The sequence below is a fragment of the Sinocyclocheilus anshuiensis genome, unplaced genomic scaffold (genome assembly GCF_001515605.1).
Source record: "Sinocyclocheilus anshuiensis isolate Anshui unplaced genomic scaffold, SAMN03320099.WGS_v1.1 scaffold936, whole genome shotgun sequence".
NCBI classification, from domain to species: Eukaryota; Metazoa; Chordata; class Actinopteri; order Cypriniformes; family Cyprinidae; genus Sinocyclocheilus; species Sinocyclocheilus anshuiensis.
This window is the reverse complement of record NW_015552621.1, coordinates 598,992-626,901: the sequence shown is the minus strand read 5'-3', so window position 1 is coordinate 626,901 and position 27,910 is coordinate 598,992. Positions and strand designations below refer to the sequence as shown.

At 40.0% G+C, this 27,910-nt stretch overlaps 1 protein-coding gene and 1 pseudogene across 1 annotated transcript; one reads left to right on the top strand and one right to left on the bottom strand.

Annotated features, from left to right (window-relative positions):
• Window positions 1-1,393, bottom strand: part of LOC107666237 (prostaglandin reductase 2-like) — a 4,525-nt pseudogene extending 3,132 nt beyond the window's left edge.
• A 4,914-nt stretch (window positions 1,394-6,307) lies between these two features.
• On the top strand, window positions 6,308-26,302 carry LOC107666236 (transcriptional-regulating factor 1-like). Its single transcript, XM_016457457.1, has 12 exons — window positions 6,308-6,624; window positions 10,144-11,979; window positions 14,902-15,190; window positions 15,596-15,662; window positions 17,121-17,263; window positions 17,431-17,534; window positions 19,474-19,549; window positions 20,017-20,105; window positions 21,374-21,520; window positions 21,612-21,734; window positions 22,119-22,318; window positions 25,411-26,302. The coding sequence occupies exons 2-12, from the start codon at window positions 10,507-10,509 to the stop codon at window positions 25,634-25,636; spliced, it is 2,937 nt and encodes a 978-aa protein (XP_016312943.1). The 5' UTR covers window positions 6,308-6,624; window positions 10,144-10,506; the 3' UTR covers window positions 25,637-26,302.
• The last annotated feature ends 1,608 nt before the right edge of the window (window positions 26,303-27,910 follow it).

Below are 27,910 nucleotides of genomic sequence, written 5' to 3'. Positions count from 1 at the left end.
CTTCGAACTGGTTGTCTTTAAAATACAAATCTTTTGTAATCCCAGGTTATCTGTAATCAGAAGCACATTTAAAACTGGAATATAATTTCACTTCATTCACATGTGTTTCATAAACATATAATCGTTTCTGGATTACAATCCGCCATCAAAATGATACATTTAATTATTCCAGCTGCTGTGAGAAAAGGCTATAAACAATCGGCCACCTGCAGGATCCTCACATGCGATAGCCTAGTAGCCGGGACAACTTCTTTATGTTTACAGACGTGACGTAATGACGCAGCGCCATGCTCGAATTTCCCACGAAAACCTACCCATACCACTCAAATTAGAAAACATTATTATAAGATGACCGTTGTGAATCTGGCTAAAGTAAGGCGATAGTTTCGAACACTGGCTGGTTATGTACTCGCTCAAATATTGATTAATTTTTAACCAAAAAAAGTTACGGACTGCAGCTTTAAGCTATGCACATTAACATTTAACAACATCACAACAATAATAAGCAGATTCACTGTAACTTCATGTTAGTTCCCAGTTAGTCATTAGAATCTAATTTAACTTTGTTTCATTAAATAATACAGTTCTTTTTAATCTTATTTCACTAATCGCAACATCGCGTGTGTGTTTACTTTGGACACTAGTGCAAATCTTTACCAAGCGGTTATGGGGTCGTTTAAGGAAGGTCTATTTTTTTTTACAGAACTTATTTTAAAGCACGCATGACATTAGGATTGGAGTTTACTGGGATTGAACTCTACGATGTTTTTATATGTGGTCGTAAATGTGCCTCGTTCATTAAAAGGTGTCTTTTGTATTGAAGGTGCAAGAGAAAAATTACATCACTGTGCAATTTGCAGCGGGTGGCGCTCTTCTTACCAACGAGGAAGTGACGCTACAAGCAAAGGCTTCAAGTTTTTTTCCCCCTTTTATTTCTTGAAAGCAACGCGAAAAAGATCTGGATCGCTGGATCTACGCCGCTGATGGTTTTAGAGGTAACCTAATGCGCAATAAGTATTTTCCAACTAGATCCAGTTCGAATGTATTTCCACTCTTAAAACATAGATTTATGGTGAGTTTCTGCAGGACGTCGAAAGAAGACCTTGTCTTGGAGAATGAATTCGATTGGGTGGTTCCGTACTTTTGACAGAAACTATTAGATGCGCTTTTATCAGTGTTACGAGTGGCGAACTGTTCCACGTAAATAAATTTTTTTGCATGAGCGCAGCGCTGCAACTACACATGTGAGCGACGGAAAGCGCTTATCAGAAGAACAGCTGTGTTGCAAAGTCTAACGATTACTTCTCTCGTTATCGAATGCAAGCGTTTCCTTTAAATCAGTGACCGTGTCAGTAGCGCCTGTCAAATCTGTACCTGCATCACGATGGATCATGTTACTGTTGTGCAACATTTGGTGCTGTTGCAACAACTGTCATATCAACTTGTGTCAACCTCCTTAAGCCATCACAATGAGTGCAGTCGTTCTGCATCTCGGACAAAATCGGTTATGCACTTCCAGTTTCAGTTCTGGCTGGGAATCATGCATGCATTGTAACTATTAAATAGGCATGCATTCACGCGCCCATCTGCATTTTGTGATTTAGAATGCAAGAAGGCTGCCTGCATAAGGAATATGCATCTACATGCAGTAATGTCTGAGAATGAGATTGTACACACCCAAATAGCATTCGAGGCATCGGATTGTTTATTGAGGCTGGTACACTCCGCTCATGCCATATCCTGGCCGCATGTCTGGTGGCTTTGCACTTTATTTTAAGGCACAGCAGAGAGAGCGTGCACGAACACTGACACGGTGAGGCCTATGGGTGTCTCCTTTCTCACGGCAGCACATGCTCGATCATGTCCGTGCAGCTGAGCCTCTGCACGCATGAAAAATGCTCCGAGTTCTAGGCGTGAATAGTGTTCCACAGAGTTCAGAAGTACCTCAAATACTGTTAAAAAGGGAGTCTGTCTTACAACAGTTGCCTTGACACTGCGCACTCCATCATAATCATGTTGTTCACAATGTTCCATTTTAATATTGATAACAATCGTATCAGTGAGAATGGATTAGGACCGTTCATTGTGAGACTTTCTAGTGTAATGTTACATTCCGGGGGGAGTGGTTTTGTTTTCTTTCAGCAAAGATTGTGAAATGCTATTCTCTTATTTGTCTGCTGCATGGTAAAGTAGTTTAGAAATACACAATTTATCCCTAAATAGTGCAAATTAGTGTCAAGTACAAAGTGATATTACAACCCACGCCACTAGTGAGCTTGTAACAGTCATAAAACCTGGACATTTTAAGAGTTATGCATGTTTTTTTTTGTAGATAATCAAGTTGTATACCGTAATTACTCCAATGTCTGTGCATTTGAAATGTTTTAATTTAAAATTTAATTTCAAAATGGCTAATAAAACTAACAAACCAATGAACCCTTTACACATTTCTGGGGTTTTTAGAAGTGGAAGTTGCCACAGTTGGGTAAACATCTGTAGTGGTGAACAGAAAATAATTTTTGCATTCACATTTGTTTCGATAGCAAAAGAACAAATCCACAATAGCATTTCTGTGACTTTACGAAAGAGGAAAAAATATCAAGAGATTGATTATGATGGTCAGAAGAGAGAAAGATGTCAAATTTGCAGTAAAACTCTCAGCCGTTGTAGTAGTAGAAACACTCATGCAGCAACGTTAACTAGTTTTCCGTAATTGTATGCCAAAATAGAATCTAACTACATTATTAAAAAATGAAAATGTAAAGAACTTTGTGTCATCGTCGTAACAGTCACATTTCACCTCTGTAGCTAATTTCTTATTGGTTAAACTGTTGGTGTTACAACACACCTCGTCTTACAACACTGGGCTCCCCAATCCAAACAACTATGCAGTTTGGCCTTTTTGTTATAATTAACCTCATAAATATCTCTGATTCGTTGGCTTTCCGCTAGTTACAAGCTCTTTGCTCACTGACCACACATTGTAATTCATTCACTCGATTCGGGTATGGATGGGGATGTTTGGTACAAGCCATGCTTTTAAGAACGTGTCCCAGTGACGGAATTTCCCGCATGGCCCGTGCATTTGCTGTAAGCCCCGCATGGAAGAGGAAAGGCCTTATATGGTAGCGGAAGTGGGTGTGGCCAACGGGACAGTAGGTGATCACAAGACTTCAGCTGAAAGCGAATGTGTTCCATACTTCATGTACGAGTGAACTACACTGTTTTGTGCGTTTTGATTCGCAGGCGCGTGCAATAATAACGAAATCGCGTGCAATTATTTCGAAAAACGCCTCGCCATTTTGTCAAAGAAGCCCTCCATGTTCATTTCTCCGCCACCTGCAGGATCCTCACATGCGATAGCCTAGTAGCCGGGACAACTTCTTTATGTTTACAGACGTGACGTAATGACGCAGCGCCATGCTCGAATTTCCCACGAAAACCTACCCATACCACTCAAATTAGAAAACATTATTATAAGATGACCGTTGTGAATCTGGCTAAAGTAAGGCGATAGTTTCGAACACTGGCTGGTTATGTACTCGCTCAAATATTGATTAATTTTTAACCAAAAAAAGTTACGGACTGCAGCTTTAAGCTATGCACATTAACATTTAACAACATCACAACAATAATAAGCAGATTCACTGTAACTTCATGTTAGTTCCCAGTTAGTCATTAGAATCTAATTTAACTTTGTTTCATTAAATAATACAGTTCTTTTTAATCTTATTTCACTAATCGCAACATCGCGTGTGTGTTTACTTTGGACACTAGTGCAAATCTTTACCAAGCGGTTATGGGGTCGTTTAAGGAAGGTCTATTTTTTTTTACAGAACTTATTTTAAAGCACGCATGACATTAGGATTGGAGTTTACTGGGATTGAACTCTACGATGTTTTTATATGTGGTCGTAAATGTGCCTCGTTCATTAAAAGGTGTCTTTTGTATTGAAGGTGCAAGAGAAAAATTACATCACTGTGCAATTTGCAGCGGGTGGCGCTCTTCTTACCAACGAGGAAGTGACGCTACAAGCAAAGGCTTCAAGTTTTTTTCCCCCTTTTATTTCTTGAAAGCAACGCGAAAAAGATCTGGATCGCTGGATCTACGCCGCTGATGGTTTTAGAGGTAACCTAATGCGCAATAAGTATTTTCCAACTAGATCCAGTTCGAATGTATTTCCACTCTTAAAACATAGATTTATGGTGAGTTTCTGCAGGACGTCGAAAGAAGACCTTGTCTTGGAGAATGAATTCGATTGGGTGGTTCCGTACTTTTGACAGAAACTATTAGATGCGCTTTTATCAGTGTTACGAGTGGCGAACTGTTCCACGTAAATAAATTTTTTTGCATGAGCGCAGCGCTGCAACTACACATGTGAGCGACGGAAAGCGCTTATCAGAAGAACAGCTGTGTTGCAAAGTCTAACGATTACTTCTCTCGTTATCGAATGCAAGCGTTTCCTTTAAATCAGTGACCGTGTCAGTAGCGCCTGTCAAATCTGTACCTGCATCACGATGGATCATGTTACTGTTGTGCAACATTTGGTGCTGTTGCAACAACTGTCATATCAACTTGTGTCAACCTCCTTAAGCCATCACAATGAGTGCAGTCGTTCTGCATCTCGGACAAAATCGGTTATGCACTTCCAGTTTCAGTTCTGGCTGGGAATCATGCATGCATTGTAACTATTAAATAGGCATGCATTCACGCGCCCATCTGCATTTTGTGATTTAGAATGCAAGAAGGCTGCCTGCATAAGGAATATGCATCTACATGCAGTAATGTCTGAGAATGAGATTGTACACACCCAAATAGCATTCGAGGCATCGGATTGTTTATTGAGGCTGGTACACTCCGCTCATGCCATATCCTGGCCGCATGTCTGGTGGCTTTGCACTTTATTTTAAGGCACAGCAGAGAGAGCGTGCACGAACACTGACACGGTGAGGCCTATGGGTGTCTCCTTTCTCACGGCAGCACATGCTCGATCATGTCCGTGCAGCTGAGCCTCTGCACGCATGAAAAATGCTCCGAGTTCTAGGCGTGAATAGTGTTCCACAGAGTTCAGAAGTACCTCAAATACTGTTAAAAAGGGAGTCTGTCTTACAACAGTTGCCTTGACACTGCGCACTCCATCATAATCATGTTGTTCACAATGTTCCATTTTAATATTGATAACAATCGTATCAGTGAGAATGGATTAGGACCGTTCATTGTGAGACTTTCTAGTGTAATGTTACATTCCGGGGGGAGTGGTTTTGTTTTCTTTCAGCAAAGATTGTGAAATGCTATTCTCTTATTTGTCTGCTGCATGGTAAAGTAGTTTAGAAATACACAATTTATCCCTAAATAGTGCAAATTAGTGTCAAGTACAAAGTGATATTACAACCCACGCCACTAGTGAGCTTGTAACAGTCATAAAACCTGGACATTTTAAGAGTTATGCATGTTTTTTTTGTAGATAATCAAGTTGTATACCGTAATTACTCCAATGTCTGTGCATTTGAAATGTTTTAATTTAAAATTTAATTTCAAAATGGCTAATAAAACTAACAAACCAATGAACCCTTTACACATTTCTGGGGTTTTTAGAAGTGGAAGTTGCCACAGTTGGGTAAACATCTGTAGTGGTGAACAGAAAATAATTTTTGCATTCACATTTGTTTCGATAGCAAAAGAACAAATCCACAATAGCATTTCTGTGACTTTACGAAAGAGGAAAAAATATCAAGAGATTGATTATGATGGTCAGAAGAGAGAAAGATGTCAAATTTGCAGTAAAACTCTCAGCCGTTGTAGTAGTAGAAACACTCATGCAGCAACGTTAACTAGTTTTCCGTAATTGTATGCCAAAATAGAATCTAACTACATTATTAAAAAATGAAAATGTAAAGAACTTTGTGTCATCGTCGTAACAGTCACATTTCACCTCTGTAGCTAATTTCTTATTGGTTAAACTGTTGGTGTTACAACACACCTCGTCTTACAACACTGGGCTCCCCAATCCAAACAACTATGCAGTTTGGCCTTTTTGTTATAATTAACCTCATAAATATCTCTGATTCGTTGGCTTTCCGCTAGTTACAAGCTCTTTGCTCACTGACCACACATTGTAATTCATTCACTCGATTCGGGTATGGATGGGGATGTTTGGTACAAGCCATGCTTTTAAGAACGTGTCCCAGTGACGGAATTTCCCGCATGGCCCGTGCATTTGCTGTAAGCCCCGCATGGAAGAGGAAAGGCCTTATATGGTAGCGGAAGTGGGTGTGGCCAACGGGACAGTAGGTGATCACAAGACTTCAGCTGAAAGCGAATGTGTTCCATACTTCATGTACGAGTGAACTACACTGTTTTGTGCGTTTTGATTCGCAGGCGCGTGCAATAATAACGAAATCGCGTGCAATTATTTCGAAAAACGCCTCGCCATTTTGTCAAAGAAGCCCTCCATGTTCATTTCTCCGTGGTTTCGTTTGCACAAGGATCTATCTCTTGACTTGAATATTACTGGAGTGAGGTCAGCATTGCATGACTCAGTCGTGGATAAGCATGCAGTCATTTCTCTGCTGTTGCATTGGACCTTGCAGCTGTTCTTAGGGTGACCTGAAAATAACAAGTATGGTAAGGATGATTTCTAAACGCCTGATAATATTTAGGACTGTTTAGCAAATCGAAATTATGCAATAGATATCATTATCAAGTTATAGCAGAATGTTCGAGCGTGCGCTACGTGTGGCTGTTACTCTCTTGTAACACTGAATGCATGAACTAACTTGCGCACGAATTACATTCACCTGAGTTGACAACTAGGAAGGGACAGCAGGGGGGCTTGTCATTTACCACTTTCATTATTTTGCTGCTCAGGCATGCTTCATGGGGTGTATTGTTGTCTCACTTTGTTGCAGTGTGACACGGAATTAGTGACTGGATAATCCCTTTTCTGCAACAAAGGACTTCTGGTAAATAGCGCTAAGCTGGCTTCACTAGGAAGGGGGGTCCAGGAAGGGCACCCAGTTAGCAAACACTCCGTGTCTCAAAATATATTGAGCTGTTTACCCAGACAGCTTTTTGAGGGGCTTGTATGCGCTTTTCGAACGCAACGCGGGCGTCATGCGTCGCTTTGCGTATATAAAACGGCGCGTTTAAGTTAAAGGGATAGCACAAAATTAGAGCTCTGTCATAATTTATTCACACACATGTTGTTCCAAACCCGTATGACTTGCTTTTTTTGTGGCACACAAAACAAGATGTTAGTCTCGGTCACTATTCACTTTTTGCGCGTCTTTTTCCACGAAAGGAAAGTGAATGGCTGTCATTGTGCATAACATCTCCTTTTCCACGGAACAATTACAGTCATACATGCAGGCTTGAAACAACATGAGGGTGTGTAAATGATGACAGCATTTTAATTTCTGGGTAAATATTCATTTAAAAATAGATAAACTCTTGAAAAGTAGATAAACGCGTCTCGAGACCCCGTTCTGTGTCTACGCCCCCTAAAATGCTGTCTAGGCTGCTAGGTTTTGAGCCACGAGGGGAATTCTCGCTCATGCCTCAGTATTTGAGTCTGTTCTGCATTCGTTCGCGGTTTAAATTAAGAACTAGGTACGATTAGGTAACCGTGCTTGACGTTACAAGCTTATTAAACGCGTTCTCTTGTCAACTGATAAAACCGTATCCTGTGTAACCGTGCGTCGTTTTGCTAATGTAATGACATTCATGTGCGTTCACTGCGCGCAGTTTTCATCAGAACGTCATGCGCTGAATGTAATGCACTGAAATGTGTTCGGTAAACTTGACCTACAATATAACACTTTGCCTGGACGCTGGTTTGGTTAATGCAATTGTTGTTTACATCCCCGCGCTGTTAGGGGTGTTTCTCATTGCGTTGCGACAACCCTGAGAATACTGCAGCTTTAAATGGCTGCTTTGAGTACGCAGTATTTACAATGTATGTTGAATTGCACGATATTTGATATATGATTTGGCCTAATGTAATTGAATGAATGTTTTTTTTTAAACATTACTCTGTAAAATGTCAGATATTTAGTTTAGTTGTTTTTCCCCAACAGTAAAACTGTGAACTTGAAGTTGGCTAATGTACATTACCATTTAATCATGCTAAAAAACGGAGTAATTTCCATTTATTTATTTATTTTAGAATATCATTTGGATCCTTCTTTTACTTGTCTTGATAAAAATACCTGGTGTAAAAATTAGTGCTGTCAAACAATTAATCGCGATTAATCGCATCCAAAATAAATGTTTTTGTTTACATTATGTATGTATGTGTACTGTGTATATTTATTATGTATAAATAAATGCACACATATACAGTATATATTTAGAAAATTTTTACACGTTTATACATTTATATATTCATATTATATTTTATATTATATATAAATACATTTAATATATAAACATAACATATTTTTCTTAAATATATACATGCATGTGTTTGTATTTATATATACATAATAAATATACACAGTATACACACATTATGTAAACAAAAAAGTTTTTTTTAATCGCGATTAATCGTTTGACAGCACTAGTAAAAATATGTATTTATAATGTTTAGCTGGCAATACAAGTAAGAAACGCGTGCTTTGGAAGGATTCAGGTGCACAAAGTTTAAAGGGGTGGTTGATCAGCTTTTTTCCAAAGCTTGATTGTGTTTATGGGGTGCAGTGTAACGTGTTCATGCTTTGTTAAAAAAAAAAAAACCCATTATTTTCACATATTTTACCTTTATTCTACACCGCTGTTTCCATTCTCGTCAAAACGGTCTGTTGAGTTTCTGGTTCTATGAAGACCCTCCCTCAAAAATACGCAATGGGCTCTGATTGGTTAGCGGGCTTAGTGTGTTTGTGATTCGCTAACCGCCTAGTGCACGTTGTCTGGAAACGTCATGCCCCCTTACCATTATGGGTAGTTGTGTGTTCCCGGGGGTGGGGTTTATGTGAACATCGGGGTTAGTGATGTCACAAACCCAGGAAGAAGCTCGTTGTAGTCCCTACCAGCCGTTTTTTGTAGTCCTTAAACAGCGATTTCTTTAAAAGAAAATATCTCCCTTTGCATTGAACTCTGAGCGTCGTAACTTTGCAGACGTTGTTTATGCTCTAACAGCCAACATTACACACTTATCTAAAGTTCAAAAGGTGAAATCATAATCAACCACCCCTTTACATTTCAGTGCTATTTTATACTAAGCATAGAGAACATTTTTGTTGGTCCTTGTAATAAAGCAAATATCCATGCGAGATGTGCACTACAGTGATTTTAGCACAGGCAATCAGTATTAGCAAAAGCAGAGACACTAGTGTACATTAAATAGTTAAAGGATGATAAACAATTCTTATTGAATATATAGATCAATCAATATGTTAAATCATCAGGTAGAGTGATTTGGTCTTATTTGTGTAGCTTATAATTAGCTTGCATGAAGATTTATATCTCATTTAAGAACTGTACTTTCATGAGTTGACTGTTTTGAAATATGCAGACATCTGAGATTATTCATTTGATTGCTACATATGCACATGCTCATAACAGCAGCACGCAAGCCCTCCATGATTTATGAGAGGAGGTCATAGCAGATTAATGATATACTTTTATTGATTTTGATGATATTTGAATACTAATGTGTGAACTTTGAGGGGGAATTACCTTAAAACATTCTCATTGTGAAACTAGGCTAGTATATTTTCACACTCTCTGTGGGATTATGTGTGCAACTGTACATCTCTCCTCGTTTTACTTACTTTCACTGCTGCCCTCTCTGCACACAATCCAGAAACAATTATTTGCGGTAGAGTGCACATTTTCCCCTTACTCACACTTAGCATTCTCAAATATGTGTCATCTTGGTTTGTTGGTTGCTAAGATTAGTCTGTTACTTTCTGTGCATACTGAACAAATTACCTGCGGTTTGTTACACATTGTTTTATTATGTGCGCTAAACTGCTAATGTCACAGCTCGCCCAACCCTTAACAAGCCACCTTTCCCTTTCAAATTCTGTTCTCTAGGGCTCTATTCATGTCATTGCTGAAACAGCTATTTCAATAAACCCCCACTAAGCCCAAAGTACCGTCTCTGAAGGCTAACCATAATGTTTGTGACCGCTTTCTTCTCAGGTTGTCTCCAATGAATGAGCAACAAATTAACCTAAAGACTTCTCAACCCAGCTTGACATCCCGGAAGCAGAAGAGTTGGCAGTGAAGACGAAAGCAAATGGACATGTTTGAGCTACACCATGCTGAAGCTTCTATTTCTGCACAGGAGATGCTGCAATTTTTACTTTTAAAGCTTACATGCATTCCTACCATGTTGAGTAGATTTGGATGACCATTAAGTATCATAAAACCAGTTAAGGGTTCTTTGTCAAGAGCGATACTCTTAAGACTCTTCATCAAACCAGAGAAAGCTTTGTGTGGTTTGGGGATTTGAACTCTTGTCTCCTTAACCTCCCACTCCACCACTCCCCAGAATCTGTATTCATGAAAGTCATGAGTTTGCCACCTCAACAGAAACCAAACGCAAAGAGGACAGGCAAGCGCATCACTTTCTTTAACGATCCGGGTGTGGCGATGAAAGAGGCCTCTCAGCATTCAGAGGCCTACTATGGCATTGGGGACCCTCCCTCAGGGCCAGGCCATAATGACAGTGGAAGTGTGGAAAGTTTGAATTCAGAAGCACCACATACGTACCTCAATTCTGTCATTTTCAGCCCAGAGAAGGGTGATCAAAGCCGTGGGCACTACCAACAGATGATGCCCATGAAGTGGCCACATCAAGACCCATCTTTGCAGCCCCAACAGCGACCAAACAATTGGTCACAGGGTATGACAACTTGGACCCAGAACTTTGGCCCTTATTTGGAAGCTCAAACTGCTTTTGTAAAGCAGATGCATGAGGGCATGTCAGTACAACAGCAGCAGCAGCAACATAAGTCATCAACTATTAGGGCAAATGAAAAACAAGGAGCTAACATAAGTGTAGAGACCTTTAGGGATACAATCAAACCTGGCCGGGGCATGGATTGGGAACAGCAGCAAGCCTTTCAGCAAACACAAAAGCCTGGAATGTTAAATCCACAGCAGCACGGACAGTCCACCACTGGGAATTCCGTGTTGCAACCCTTTCAGGTAGCTTTTGGACAGCCCAAGCAGAACTTGGTATACTATCAGGCAGTTCAGGGCAATCGGACCTTGCCGAATTTGAATTACAGTACACAGACGAATTCCCAACTACAGCAGCAACTACAGCAACAGGAGCAACGGCGACAAATAATGCTTCAACAACGGCAGCAACAGCTGGAACAGCAGATACGACAACATGCGCAGCAGCAACAGGCACTTCAGCATCAAAAACAGCCACAACAGATGCCACAATTACAGTTACAGCAACAAGCACAGCAATTAAAACATACTCCGCAACAGCAACCACCACAACAACATATGCAACAGATTCAACCGCAACAAGACTTGGTGCAGCAGCAACAAAAGTCTGAGCAACCTCATCAGAACCAGCATGTATTGGAAAATTACTCTGATGGCCAGCAGCTACATGCTTCTTCACTTGATCAGCATCACCCCTCATTACCAGGACAGTCCCAAGAGACAACTGATCCCCCGTCAACACAGACTCAAGACTCTGTTCCTCAGCCTCCCACTAATGTTCCCCAGCGATCCATCGAGACCCAACAGCCTGGGCCCCGGAGATCACGCCGGCTTTCAAAAGAGGGTGGAGGCCCTGCTTCAGATAACCCATTTGTCATGCCGACTGATCTGCATAACCAAGACTCTCAGAACGGTACTTCTGAGACAAATGCTGTGCAAGACATCCGGGCCGCTCCAACAGGTGTAATCCAGAGCACACGACGTAAGAGGAGGGTGTCGCAAGAGGCCAACCTGGAAACCTTGGCTCAGAAGGCTTCGGAAAGGGAATCTCTTCCCTCACGTAGTGTCAAGGTAAGGCACCTGCCAGTTTTTCAGTCAAATATGTTGGAGAAATTAAAATACGTTTCAAGCAAGCAATTGTGGTTTTGCCAGTTCATTGTTATATACTGTAGTTAAGATGAAAAGTTGGTCTGTGACTTAAGGATGACAAATTACCCTTAGCCAAGGGAAGTTGACATCATTAACATCTGCTTAACACAGTGAGGATACACTACCGGTTTCAAATGCGTACAGGTTCTGCAGGTTTCTCAGTTGATAGGGGAGTGTAAAGTTAGTACATGCACTGACTGTCGCCATTAGGTCACATGATCTCTTGAGCCAAACAAAGGCTTTTCCACGCCACTATCTCCTGATGGACTCCTCATACAAATACCAGCAAGTGCACCCCACCCTCAGCCCACTGGCCCTCTTGAGGGTGTGTTAACATTGATGTACATATAGAGCTACATTTCCTTTTGTCGAAGTCCAAAAGCACAGCTCTGTGCATAGCTAATTTTGATTTTTGCAGTCCCATTGAGTCACTTCCGTTTTTTTTCTCTTTGGAATAGGAGATTAAGAGTTTTCATCCTATTGCAGTAGATGTTGCTTATATGGACTAGTGTTAATTGCTTGGTTTGTTCATTCTTTTATTGCACATAGAGAATTAGCACAATTAGCAGTCAAGTTTAACAAGGGGATCTAAGTGTTTTTGGGACATGCTATTTAGTTCACTCTGCTTTTCCTTGTTACATAAACTTCCTTTGAAAAAGACAGCAGCACACCCTTAAGACATCCATCCGATGATAACAAAGAAAGGGTGTGTGTACATATACTGTTGATCTGTGGGCCAGATAACATACAAAACTTAGAACGGTCCAGTAAAGAGACTGTAGTTAAAGCAACTCTTAGGTCAGCTGATTCCAGCTCCTTGAAAGGAATAGGTACACAATTCAGTGAGGTTTTTTTGGTCTCATGGTGATGACGGGTGTCACTTTATGCCTCTAAAACTCCCCTACTCTAAATTCAGGCTGAAAACAGCTCTTGCTCAAGGGTGAGTGACCTGTAAAGGCTTCATGTACTAAGCTGAATACCTTAGCGGTGCCAGTAAGGCCGGAGTTCAGATAAGACAGGCCACAGTGAATGGTGCCCCTGTTTTTGAAGCCGAAAAAACGGCATCCATCCATCATAAAATTACTCCACATGACTCTGGGGTGTTAATAAGGGCCTTCTGAAGTGAAAAGATGCGTTAGTGTAAGAAAAATATAGATTTTTTAAACATTTTTTTAAACCGTAATCTCCAGTTTCCGGTCACTCAAGCAGGCGCGTTCACGACAAGGCGTTCGAGTGTATGACGTAGGCGTAGTGGAAGGCGCAACGTAAGCTCTGGGGAGAAGAGTGTAGTCTTGCGAGAGTAAGCTCCGGGGAGAAGAGTGTAGTCTCACAAGAGTAAGCTCCGGGGAGAAGAGTGTAGTCTCGCGAGAGTAAGAAGTCCAAAAGCACAGCTCTGTGCATAGCTAATTTTGATTTTTGCAGTCCCATTGAGTCACTTCCGTTTTTTTTCTCTTTGGAATAGGAGATTAAGAGTTTTCATCCTATTGCAGTAGATGTTGCTTATATGGACTAGTGTTAATTGCTTGGTTTGTTCATTCTTTTATTGCACATAGAGAATTAGCACAATTAGCAGTCAAGTTTAACAAGGGGATCTAAGTGTTTTTGGGACATGCTATTTAGTTCACTCTGCTTTTCCTTGTTACATAAACTTCCTTTGAAAAAGACAGCAGCACACCCTTAAGACATCCATCCGATGATAACAAAGAAAGGGTGTGTGTACATATACTGTTGATCTGTGGGCCAGATAACATACAAAACTTAGAACGGTCCAGTAAAGAGACTGTAGTTAAAGCAACTCTTAGGTCAGCTGATTCCAGCTCCTTGAAAGGAATAGGTACACAATTCAGTGAGGTTTTTTTGGTCTCATGGTGATGACGGGTGTCACTTTATGCCTCTAAAACTCCCCTACTCTAAATTCAGGCTGAAAACAGCTCTTGCTCAAGGGTGAGTGACCTGTAAAGGCTTCATGTACTAAGCTGAATACCTTAGCGGTGCCAGTAAGGCCGGAGTTCAGATAAGACAGGCCACAGTGAATGGTGCCCCTGTTTTTGAAGCCGAAAAAACGGCATCCATCCATCATAAAATTACTCCACATGACTCTGGGGTGTTAATAAGGGCCTTCTGAAGTGAAAAGATGCGTTAGTGTAAGAAAAATATAGATTTTTTAAACATTTTTTTAAACCGTAATCTCCAGTTTCCGGTCACTCAAGCAGGCGCGTTCACGACAAGGCGTTCGAGTGTATGACGTAGGCGTAGTGGAAGGCGCAACGTAAGCTCTGGGGAGAAGAGTGTAGTCTTGCGAGAGTAAGCTCCGGGGAGAAGAGTGTAGTCTCACAAGAGTAAGCTCCGGGGAGAAGAGTGTAGTCTCACAAGAGTAAGCTCCGGGGAGAAGAGTGTAGTCTCACAAGAGTAAGCTCCGGGGAGAAGAGTGTAGTCTCACAAGAGTAAGCTCCGGGGAGAAGAGTGTAGTCTCACAAGAGTAAGCTCCGGGGAGAAGAGTGTAGTCTCGCGAGAGTAAGCTCCGGGGAGAAGAGTGTAGTCTCGCGAGAGTAAGCTCCGGGGACAAGAGTGTAGTCTCGCGAGAGTAAGCTCCGGGGACAAGAGTGTAGTTTGCCGAGAACCAAGTTTTGTTTACAGCACAGGGAAACCACGTGAACTTCATCTGTAGTTTTTGCCGCCGCCATTGCAGCATCCTCCATCTCACGGAGTTCCTGGTCGGTATACTCTGGTTCAAACAAATATGGCTGGGCAATAAAACTCATTCTCCTCTTGCCTTATATCGAAATCCTCCGACATTTTTGCTTTCTCCTCTGTGCTTTCGCGTTCGTCAATCTCTCCCCGGAGCTTACGTTGCTCTTTATACCTCCACCCAAACTTGGAACTTTTATTGCCCCACCGGTCTACTCCACTATCACACCTTACCAGAGTCACTTACGTTCACCTGTCCGATTGGTCGACAACCCCCTCAACATGCCGCCTTACACTCCCCCACCCATCCTCAGTCCAGTTCGAGAGGGTTCGGGTCTTTACTTTTCCACCTTCCTGTCGGCTGCCGCTGCAGCAGCAGCAAATAATCAGGGACTGCCCCCACCTGCCACTCCCAAATCTGCCACCCGCAGCCTCCTGCGCTCCAGTGAGTTCCTTGTACTATCTCTACAAAGTGCATTGATAAAATTCATTAAATACAACCTTAAATAGAGTTAAGTTAATCAGTGTTTAGAATTGAATGACTTGAAGTTGACAACCAAATGCAACCTAAAATCTAAACTTAAGTACTGTTCCAAAACCTAGTAGGCTACCTTCTAAGGAAAATGAAGTAGAATGAGCTGCCTACTGTTTGTAACAGCTTAAAGTGCTGTAAGTAGGCACCTCATTACGGTTTGGAACAGACTTAGTATACCTAAGATATATGTCCTAACAAGCCAGGATATATGTAATTAAACAAAATTGATGTGCATATCATGAATAGGAGGTCATTTAATAAGAAACACTGTTTACTTTGCATCTAAGTACAGTCTTTTTGTTTGTATATGTCCAGACAGCAGTGATATAACCCCTCCAGTTCTCTCTGCTATGAGTGAGGCTACACCTGTCAGCATTGAGCCGTAAGTACATACACTTATCAGATAACACCCCCACACATTACGCTTCAGAAATTTATTTCATTATCTTATGCTTCTGTCCAAATGATAACTTTCTTTACTTGGTTAACATTGCCTCTTTTATTTTGCTGCTTGCTTACTAGATTTCATTCAGCCGACTGAAAGTCAGTTGTCTGAATAGTTGATTGTTTCAACTCAATGGAGTAGCCCAGAAATCACTTTATTTTCGGTACAGTGCTGCAGCCATACACAGCTTAAACGTTGACAGTGTGAAAGCACAACGTGAGCCTGCTGTTGAAGATATGCTGCTGTTTTGTTTACACACTGCTAATGCATGTGGTGTAAACAGGCCTTATCGTGCTGTATACAATGTATTTTTGGCTATTGCTACAAATATACCCCAGTGACTTAAGACTGGTTTTGTGGTCCAGGGTCACATATTGCTATTATTTGATTGTAAGTTGTAAACTGTAGACTGCAGATGCACAATTCATGGTTATAGCTTGTATGTTAACAGTTAAGCTGGTTGGGGAGCTGTCATGTCATGCACAAGTCGGTCTGGTAGTGTGTTTAAGGGAAATGCCATCTCAGTGGGTTTCTTGGATCATACATGGGGTATTTCAGAGCTATTTTCTTAAGTACAGAGTAGGTGGGGGATGGTGGCTGACTGGTTCCAGCTGGTTTATCTAATGGTCAGAACAGTGTTCGGTTGAAATTCTTTCTCTCTTACATACTCAGACACGCTCTCTATGAATGGCTGCAGATCTCTTAATTTTGGAGTTGGCCAATGCACTACGAAAGCACATCCTGGAACAAAATAATAAAACACAATCTGTCTTGCCTTATCCCCAGACCTTGGCAGTCAGATACTGGAACATTTGGCTTTGAAAAACATGGGGTGTTAATTTTATGCAAATACCGATGGTCAAAATCGACTCTCATGAATCCTTGAGCTCTCAAAAAAAAAGAGCTGACAATGAGATGAGCAATAAATGAATTCAAACGGCAGTCTGAAACAACTTTGATAGTATTTGGTTCTGATTAGTGAACCTTTAGAAACCTATAGAATGACCTGAAGTGGAATGCAATTGTTTTTAGGAATTTCTCATTACATAGACATGTTTCAGTCGCAGCACTAAGTTGTGCCTCATGTTTTGCTTCCAGTACACTTTGAACCACAAATATTCCCCTTTAGCTAGCAGTGCTTGTGACCCCTGACCATGAAGCCTTCTGGAGATCTATCTTTGTAGTTTCTCAAAAAAATGTTCTTCAGGCTTTGCATGAACTTCATGTTAATGTTTCACTCAAATTGTTAAGCTAATAATAATAAAAAAAGTGAGTAAAAGTGTTCAAATAAAAGTATTTGATATTAGAAAAATGCAGAATAGAAAATTTTTTGCTAGTGGTCTGATTTAGTTTGGATTTCTGCAGCAGCCTGTTTATATTCACTCTCTCTTGCAGTCGTATAAACATTGGATTGCGGTATCAGGTGCAGGTCCCAGAGCTGAGAGAGCGCTCGGCAGCGCAGCACGACCTACACAAGGCTGAACTGTTGTGGGCGCCACTGCCTGACCTGGAGGCCAATACTGAGCAACAGCAAAGAGGTATACAACTTACACAATACCACGTTAATTTCCCTTTGTTTAATTCATTGAATTGAATTAAAGGAAGTTGCAGGAATATGTTCTGCAGGTTGCCTTATTTAAATTAAATCTGCATGACCATATGTTTAACTCCATGTCTTTCCTGGACCTTCTGTGTGTCCCTGCAGTGGATGACCTCATGCACCTGGCTTGCTCGAGTGCGTTGTGTGGAGGAGGGACCAATCAGGAACTGGCCATGCACTGCCTGTATGAATGCAAGGGTGACGTCATGGTGAGTGTTGAACAGTAGCACACTGGCATATTTTAAGTGCACTTCCTGCTGCCTTGTGTACCAGTCAAAGCTGTTTACGCCTGACTGCACCTTTTCTTAAACTGCTGATTAATAAGAGAGATAGATGAAGAGTTTGTCATATGAGTGGAATATATCTGAATTAGTTTTTTTATTTATTTATTTTTTGAGTCATCTAAGGATTTTTTGGTGACATCTGTGACAGGAAATATCAGTTTAGGGACTGTACTCATATTTGACTGAATTAAAAGGAAATTATGTGGAGTTATGAATTGCAAAGCCTGAAAAGACAAAGTGTTCATGTGAGTAATGTGTGCAAAAGCATTACACGCACTTGGAAAATGTAGTTTTTCTTTGAACAGCATTTTACCAGAGGCCATTCACATTCACATGCCAACATGCATATGACAAAGCTATTAATTTAAAGTTTCAAGGGGTCCAAGCTTTAAATTTACTTTCCAGTCAAAAAAAAAATGTTTGAAAGTACTAATGAATTCTCTCTGAGACTGCTAGGTTTTTTTTTTTTTTCAAAACAAATCAATTCACTTTGATTCACTTGATTATTTTGATTTATCTGAACAGCATATCATGTAATTGAATCTGTTTTGAATCAGTTGGCAGCCATGGTTTATTTATTTATGATAACTGATTTGCAACTGCGGCCTGCTAATTGATGACCCCTGTTTTATGAAAACACAAATGGTGCATGTGTTATGATACGATTCTTTTCAACGTTCGCTCAGCTGAGCCAGCAGCTGCAACAACACAACAGCCAGCCGCTTACTGCTGAGCTGTCATACCGCCGCCATAGCAACCACCTGTCAATCACAGGCTCATATCCAGAACGACACACTGAAGATGACTAAATCATGTGCGTTGTACTTCTGAGCCAAATCTCAGTCATGCTTGAGTTACACAGCAAAATAATAAGCTAATTGTTGGTTTGTGGTTCGTATCACATGTGAACCACTTCTGCAGAACCTGAAAGTTAGCTCAACTCTCTTAGACGTTTGTGGTGTTTATTGAGTGTCAGTGATAAGAGAGATGCACTGACAACTGGTTTCAGGTTGTTGCTTTTAATAGTTTGATCTTGTTGCATCTATGGTTTTGTAATTGCAAGTTGCAAGACCTTTAGTTGTTTGTTGCTTTGTGTTTCATGCAAATCAATCATTTGTGTTAGCCACTATTACATGGTCTTGAAGCAGATATTTTGACAGATTAATAGGTATGTCAGACAGTAATGGGGTTCAGCAGCAAATTTAAATCCCGAACAGATTGGCCCTGCGATGAAAGCTGTCATGTGTTATGAGTTATAACAGTGATTTTGGTTTTTGTTTTCAGAAATAACTTTGAGTTTGAGTTATAATATTTTGTAAGAGCATGAGTATAAACACGAGTCTGTAAAAGCCAACTAGATGTGTTTTCTTGCTCAGTGTCATGACATTTAATGTCTCTGACAAACTCTGTAGTCCATATGTTATTAATGGCCTTTTTCAGGACATGTACAAGTGCACATGCTTCAACATGTTGAACTTTGGTTGTCCAGATCATTAAAAGTTGAAAAAAGGCCATATATAAGAAAAAACTCAAGTTAGAGCTCGATGACCCAGAAAAGAGTGTGGTGTCCTCGATTTATCGCACCCTGAGAGACTGTATGGTGGAGAAAGGCAGAGAGAACAAGAGGGTTTATCCAGCGACTTGCACAGCTGGGTTAAACGCCTTCATCAAAAGCCTTTTACGCATGTTGTTAAGGATATAGCATTGGTCTTGCAGAATTGCATCTCTCCTGCCCTCATTAATCTCTTCATATCAACTCTAGGGCATAACATGACCTGACCTGTGTTTCTCTTACTTGTGACTATGTCTCTGCCGGTTTTGTTTCCTCAACCATGCTAATTTCACTTTATTTTTCATTTTTCAGGGAGCCCTCACCCTTCTGCTGTTAAAAAACCCCATGTTTCCCAAAGCGCACCCTCTGGCTGACTACCACTACTCTGGTAAGTCCCCTCACTGTCAAGCACACTTTCTTTCACACTTTTCTTTCACTCTTTTCTTTTTCTTTTTTGTTTGGCCAAGGTGATGTGAGTTATTCCATATGGCATGCGGTACCCCATCACCCCCTGCACTGGCATTCCAAACCATGCTCCGTGTCTCGGTTATAAACAAAAGCAGCTGAGTGGAGTACAGCGGAGGGGGGGTTCGACTGAGAGATTGCTGGGTGACTGAGTGGGTTGCTGGGTAGAGTACGGGAGGAAAGGAGGGGGAGTGTGTCTGTGGCATGTTGTTAAATCCTAGGAGAAGACAGCGGCATCATTGTTTGTCTGTACATGTGTGTGCTGGCTGTTTGCCCCCTCTCTGTCCTTTGTGTGTGAATGTGTTTGTGTTAGCGGGTGGGGGTGCTCTATAAGAGGATAGGCTAAACGGACACATCTGATTCCGTGCACCGCTTGTCTGTCCCACACAGGCTCTGACAGCTGGACACCAGAGGAACGACGTTTCTTCAACAAAGGCATTTCTGCCTACAAGAAGGACTTTTTCATGGTCCAGAAACTGGTACGTACAGGTTTGAACAAAAGCCTAACAATGAGTGTCAATCCCCCACACAAATCAAATTATGTGGCATGAAGAGAAAATGTCATATTTAGGTACATATATTATAGAGAGTTGGGTCCATTCCACTTTCTACTACTTAGTAACCACCTAGACCATCGTAGCAGCACTTTAACAGCAAACTACAACACCCTAGCAAGCACATAGCAATGCACTAAAACACTTAAAACATCCTAGCATTATCCTTACATCAACCTGTATCATCCTAGCAACACCTTCCAACTGGAAATCCCCAGCAGTTGCATGGCTATGCACTAAATTATGCTAGGAATTCCTTGGCAACCAAGCAGAAAATCCTAGCAATGCCTTAAAAAAACAAACAGAACACTCTAGCAACCACATAGCAATGCACTAAAACATTCTAGCAATAGCAATAGTCTAACGTCCACCTGAAAAATCCTAGCCAGTGCTGGGTAGATTACTTACAAATTGTAATCCATTACTGATTCCAAATTACATGACAAAAATTGTAGTTAGTAGTATAATCCATTACATTACACATTTTAGGTAATATAATTAGACTACTTTCTGATTACCTTTGGATTACTTATCTAACTTGTTTTTTCTCATTGATTTAAATATGATAAACTTGTACCATATTTAGTGCTGTGCAATTCATCGGCAATGAATCGCCTGCGATTTTGAACACGATTTTGCATAGCTTGTCAGTTATCTATGGCTCTGTGTAGTAAATGCCGCTCCATCTGAAAGCACGTGCTGGAGATTTACTACTAATCACCAGAAGCGGCTTTACTGACGAGATTCGCATGAAAATCGCATTCGATTTTTTGCCCAGCCCTAACCATATTCCTATAAAAATACAAAGATAAGGAAAATATATTCCATTTGTTGTTTTTAACAACGTGTAATGCATTAAACTTTACATTATGTGAAGGTTTCCCAAACTGGAGTCTGTGAAGGAACTGAAAATTTATCTAAATAATTTTAAAATAACAATCAAAATAAAATATCTTACAAAATACTTACAAAATTAAACATCCTGTCATCCTAGCAAACAAATAGAACACTCTAGCAACCAGTGAGAAAATTTTCAAACAGAGGTTCTAAAACACTCAGAACACCTTAGCAACGGCATAGCATCACCCTAGCAACCACCACTGACAGCCTAGCATTATGACGGCAAGTTTTGCATGGGTTACAGTTCTAGTGAATTCTGGTAATGCTGAATTGTGTTGACGTTTGACTTGAAGTTGAGCTCCAAGACAGTGGCTCAGTGTGTGGAGTTCTACTACACGTATAAGAAGCAGGTGAAGATCGGCAGGAACGGTACACTCCTTTACGGAGAAGCAGAGCCACCAGAGACTAAACCCACAACAGAGGAGGAAGTGGACAATAAAGTGAGTTCCTGTGGCTTTTGTGTCTACATGATCCTGGATGATTTAATGGCCTACAAACCAGTGAAGCATCAAAATGTTTTTTCTCCTTCAGAGTTCACAGAAGTTTGAATCACGGAAAGAAGACGAGGAGAGCAGGAAGTGGGAAGGGTCATGTGACAGGAAACAAGAAAACAGCCCGGGCAGGGTAACACAATCGCTACAGGCCACTGAAAATGTGAGTTGGGCGGGGGGTTGATTTGCATGAGGTTGCAAAAACACATGGTGTCTATAGAAAATTTATTTCATATATATCCCGGTACACATGCAATAGTCATGTGTACTTCAGCACTGTAGGCTATTTATAGTGCCATCTAATTGTATACCTCTTTACAAGCTTAAATGGTTTATCCAGTGCATAATGCACTTAGTATAGCACACTCATTAGAGACCGTACTGCTGGAGTAACCTGCAGTTTACTTGCTGAAGCGCACAATGGTGAACTATTACCAGATCTCTTTCACTGCACCACCTCTCAGTTACCACAGTGGAAGTTCCCTTTGTCTAATATCTGTATGCATTCAGCTGTGGTTGCTTTAAGTAATCATTTGTTTCCTGTTAGGCTGCTGCCGTCTTGGTTTTAAGAAGTCAGGAGAACAGCGCTAGAGATCCGTCCATGTTGGGGGTCAGTCATCCTCCTCCTCCACCTCCACCACCACCATCTAAACACCGCTCCGACACCACAGGCCGGAAAAACACTGGCAATACAGGAAAGGGACAAACAAACCAAGAGGGTGAATTCCCCTGCAAGAAGTGTGGCAGGTCAGTTTATTGGGATACACACTCAATTTATGCAATTTACTAATGATAATAGTGTAACACATTTTTTGTTTATTATTTACCTTATTTTATTTACTTAAGCTTATCTTTTATTTATTTTAGTTTTCCCTTAATTTAAAATGTTTGCTTATTTATGTATTTATTTATTTACTTATTCATTCACTCATCAATTTAACTATTTATTTATTTAAAGTTACCTTATTTTATTTAAATTGTACCTTACTTTATTAAAATGTACGTTTTATTCATTTATTTATTTAACCAATTATTCATTTATTTTACATTTACCCTGCATTTGTTTATTTTTATTTCATTATTTATTTTAAATTTACCTTATTTTTTTTACCATAATCAATTAATTATTGTATTTATTTACGAATTTTATCCCTGTTGTTCTATGACATTAAATTTATTAATGGCATAGTTTATTACCTTCTCCAAACTTTACAATGTGAGCTACAGTGTTGGGGAGTAATTAACTAAAAGTTGTAACACTACTAACTTAACCACATTTTTCAGTATTGTGACGGTAGTTCACAACAGTGTAACAGTAACAAGTTAGTTTCTCCAACGAGTAGCATGTAGCTTGACAAAACATTTTAGTTTTCTTGTGTGTTCAGCTTCACAGTCAAGCAAACTGAGGTAATAAATCAAAACACACTTACAAAGGCCTTTTTCACCTATGTAGCTTGGGAAAGATTCATTTCAGTGAATCTGTTCATTTAGATGGTTCCTGTAAATGAACCTGTTCAAAAATGATTCACAGATTCAGTTGCTGGACAGAAGCCCTTTAAGTTAAAGGTGGGGTAAGCGATTTCTGGTAGCCACTGTTGACATTTGAAATCACCAAAACAAACACTCCCCTACCCCAAAAGGGTCTCGCCCCTATTTTGATAGCTCCGCCCCACACATACGTACGCAAACCAGGCAACGATTAGTTCTGTGAAACAAAGCAAAACCAATGTTACACCGTGTCTACACCGGACGCAAGTGGCTCGGCGCGACAAAATACTATAGAACTCATTATAATCAGTGATGCTGTCTACACCATAGATATATATACATTTCTATGGTCTACACTGGATGCGGCGCAGCACAACACGACAAATCCCCGACAGAAAACTGCTGCTGTGTTCTATTCATGACGTATTGACACAAATTTCTAATGATTTTCAATGGTCGCTTTGTCGCGTCCAGTGTACTAGACAGACAGTGTACTAGACAGACTTTAGCTGTTGCGGCGCAGACACGGTGTTAATCACATATCGAGAAGAAACAAAGCAACCTCGGCGTCCGATCGCAGGCCTTCCGCTCCTTGAGTTCTCTCCAGCGCTGGAAAGCTGATTCGATATTTACACGGGTCCTACTTCTTGCCTTATTGCCATAAGCCTTCTTTTGTTCCGCAGACGTTTTCCTCTTTTGTTTTTTTATCCACCATCTCTATCTTTCTGTCGCTCGGCACACTAATGTAAGCACTAAACGCTCTCTCCTCCACATCACGAGTAGACACGCCCCTTACTGCTGATTGGCTACAAGTTTGTTTTGCTATTCGGCCCGAATCAGTTTTCTAAAGCGTTTTTGAAAAATCGATTACCCCACCTTTAAATGCTGCTGTTCATCAGTTTTTAGTGACATAAATTAGGATTTTTTTACTTTGTACAAACATATTGTTTTTGTTCCAGATAAATACTTTATGAAAATAAAATAAATTGAGTTATATATGCTGAAGTTTCAAAAACTAGCTTTCTCAACACTGGTGAGTTGTGCATATCACTAGACGACACGCACTGGCAGTGTGGTCCTTTCATGCAGCTGATATATAGCTGCTCATAAAAAGACCAGGGGTCTTCCGAGGAATCAGTAAAGCTTGGCGGCTCTTAGGTGTTACATGCGTCAGGGATCAGTCTAGTAGTAAGCAGTAAAAAGGCAACATCTGATTTTGATTGGAGATTTTATCCATGGCAACAGTCGGTTTGTTAAAATCAACAGTCTCTTAGCAACCAAGTCCATGGAGATGTTGAATGCCACATTCCCTGATCCGTACATATCAGCGTGTGTGTGTGATTTCAATACACACGTGTGCTCTTTTATCTTCTACTAAGAAGTACTGTGGCAGTATCTGGATTATCACCATATTCATATACCATGGTACTCCGAGGTCTTTGAGAATGCTATTGTATAATCGAGGAGCCAGTATTTATGGTGAATTAATGTACAAATGTACAAATGAATTGTATGTTCACAAAAAATTACTTGTATTGTTCCAAACTTTCTTAAACACGAAAACATGTATTATAATATACCACAAAAACAACACTAAAGAAGTGACTTGTGCTGTGTATTCCAAGTTATCTGAAGTCATATTATAGCTTTCTGTAAGAAACAAACCAAATTTGTCATTTCACTAAAATTTTTGACTGGCCCATGACTATCCTTGGCAATTTCAAGAGAAAAGTAGCATGTTTGATTCATGAACAAATCATTCTTTTGAGTCGAATCTGTTTTAAGATTTGGTTGATCCAGTTCACAAAACCCTTCTGAATAATGCGTTCACAAAGCCGGCTGATTTCGTTCTCACGTTCAATCATTGAATGTATATTCTGCTCACCTGATTTGTGAACAAATCAATTATTTTTAGTCAGATCTTTGCAATGAATCAGTTGATCCAGTTTACAAAACCGGTTTGAGTGATTCATTCACGATTCCGGCTAATCAGGTGCTCTTGGTGATCTGCATGTCTGATTTGTGAACAAATCATTCATTTTACTCAGCTTTTTGCAATGAATGTGTTTATCCAGAACCTGTCTGTGTGTTATATTCACAACTCTGACTAAACAGTTTCTTTAGTTCAGCTTACTGGCTCAGTGACCTGCGTGTCCAATTTGTGAATGAATCATTCTTTTGTGTTAAATGCAATGAATCGGTTGAATCAGTTTAAATGATTTGCAGTCGGTGAGTTGAACCAGATATGTCATCACATGTTCATTGGATCAGTTAATATAGTCCACAAAATCTGATCTAGTTCTTGAGTTCAAATCACTGACCTAAAGATCTGAGCACTGTGTTTTCACCAGGATCTTCTATAAAGTGAAGAGCCGCAGTGCCCACATGAAGAGTCACGCTGAGGCAGAGAAAAAAGCGGCTGCGCTCCGGCAGAGGGAGGCCGAGCAGCAGGCGGCAGCCGCCATGTTGGCCGCTCAGCAGAACGGAGCGATGGGGGATCGGAGCAGAACGAGGAGAGCCAGCAGCGATGACTCCTCAGAGGAAGAGGAGGATGCAGATGATGAAGACTGGCGCTAGCTAACAATCTGTTTCGTATGGCCAAGAAAAAACCTATTTATTGTTAGTTTACCAGCCAACAAGACCCATCCCAAAAGAACAGTTTCAGGGACTGGCTCACTCCCGTAGAGTGTTTGTGTGAGTGCGTATGTGTGTTACGTGTATATGAGACGGACAAAGACGGAGACCAGTGCTGTAGAAGCATTCAGGGGCTTAATGTTCAGACATAGGGCTATTGGGAGTGTAAGCCATCTCAGTGTGAATGTGTGCGTGTGTCTATAATATGCACTTTCGGACTCATCCAACACACACTGATCTGACTGCGCGCAGCACATCTATCCAGTGTCTGTGCACAGAACTCACTCACTGTTCTCCTGTGAAACAAACCATTATGGATTCAGTGCTGTGGACGTAAAGGGACATAGAAGCAAGTGTGTGTGTGTGTTTAGTCTTTTCCTCCTTTTTTCGAAATGAAAACGACGGTATCTTTCTCTTCCACGTGACTGCCAAACGCTTGCACAACTGTGCTTGTACGCCTGGTCTTGATCTCCAGTGCTGTAATTTTATGCTTTCTGTTTTGAGTATCGTAAAGGTAAAGTTAATCCGAAATGGAAAATTCTGTCGTTTTCTCAACCATGTGACATTCTAAACATTAAATTTTTTTTTACTTCAGAACACAAAATGAGATTTAGCAGAATGTTCATGCTGTTCTTTCTCAAATGTTGCCTAAGGGCTTTCAATCTTTAAAAAGGACAAATATAAAACATCATAAAAGTGCACCAAAGAACTTTTACGCTATAATATTCCAAGTCTTATGAATAGATTTGTCTAAGAAACGGAAAGAAATCTCAACTCCTCTTGACAGTGTTATTTAAAACAAACACTATTAAAAATCATTTCCTTCCATTGATAAAGCTAAAGTAAAGTTATATATTAGATGAAAAAATTAAAAATTGTGTAAACAAAAATGACTAAAACTAAACCTGAAATTAAAGATAAATATATAACTAAATATAAATCTAAAAGATAAATATAAATATATAAAAAATTAAGAATGACAAAAATGTAACAAAATTACTAACACAAACTAAAATTGAAATGTAAACTGAAAATATAAAAACAAAAAGGTAATTCAAAATATTAATGAATACAATACTTACATAGTACTATAATATATTATACAATGGTATATTAATTATACTGAAATAACACCGCAGGGTACCAACTTTATGTATATGCACACGTGGGTGGTATTTTTAATGAATAATGACTTCATTTAATATTTTTTAATCACAAATTTATCGTATGACACCAAAAGACTATATATATATATATATATATATATATATATATATACAGTGCACGAGTTGAATAGACATTTTATGGTGCTTTTTTAAAAACTTTTTAGAGCTTGACAGTAGCCCTATTGGTACTATATACTTTAATTTCATGATCAGCCTGAACGTTCTGCTTAACGTCTCCTTTTGGTGTTCGCCGTATAGAAAGTCTTACAGGTTTGGAAAAGCATGAGAGTAAATGATGCTAGCATTTTTAATTTCGAATGAACTATTCCTTTAATTAAAACGGTGACCTCGCTGATGCCTTCGATGTTTTTGACACTTTCTATCTTTACGTGACAATCACTTTTACAAAGGTTCTTTTTATACTCTGCAGATTATAATGGTTGTGCTTGATATAATCATTTATTGTTATTATCATTACTGTTACTATTAGCTTTGTACTGTTTTATTATGATTGTTGTTTTTCAGGAGGAGGGAAGGGGTGGAATTCTTTTTCTCATTTGACTTTGTTTTAGATATTTGCTACCTGTGTGCGAGTGAAGATTGCATATATTTGCTGAAAGCATGATTATAAAATCGCACTGTAAGTGCAATAGCAATAGTGGGACTTTTGAGTTCCCTCCCACTCCACTTTTTTTATTCTTAGCATCTTTGAACAAAAGTATTAGATAATCAATTTATATTTTAGTGTGAGAACAAATGTGAGATGTGATGGTTGGTGAGTTTAAGGGCAGTTGCGAGCAGCTCGGGTTTCTATCTCTCTATTGGCCAAACACTTAAGCGCTTGGCTTTGTCTCCATGGCAACAAAGAGTCTTCTTTTAAAGGATAGGCACATGGGGGATTCACAGCCAACAGTAAAGGCTCCAGTTATTGCTAATAACACAGAATTCTTCTATGCAGCGCGTGAGTGTGTGAGCTCGTATGCACGTGCGAATGCATGTGTGTTTGTGTTAATTTGCATGGGTGTGCATGTTGATGCACCAATATTCGAAA

Coding starts and splice junctions, on each gene's coding strand:
- LOC107666236 (XM_016457457.1), top strand. CDS start 10,507: ATGAAAGTCATGAGTTTGCCACCTCAACAGAAACCAAACGCAAAGAGG. Junction 19,550..20,016: donor GGCTGACTACCACTACTCTG/GTAAGTCCCCTC, acceptor TGTCCCACACAG/GCTCTGACAGCTGGACACCA. Junction 21,521..21,611: donor AGGAGGAAGTGGACAATAAA/GTGAGTTCCTGT, acceptor TTTCTCCTTCAG/AGTTCACAGAAGTTTGAATC.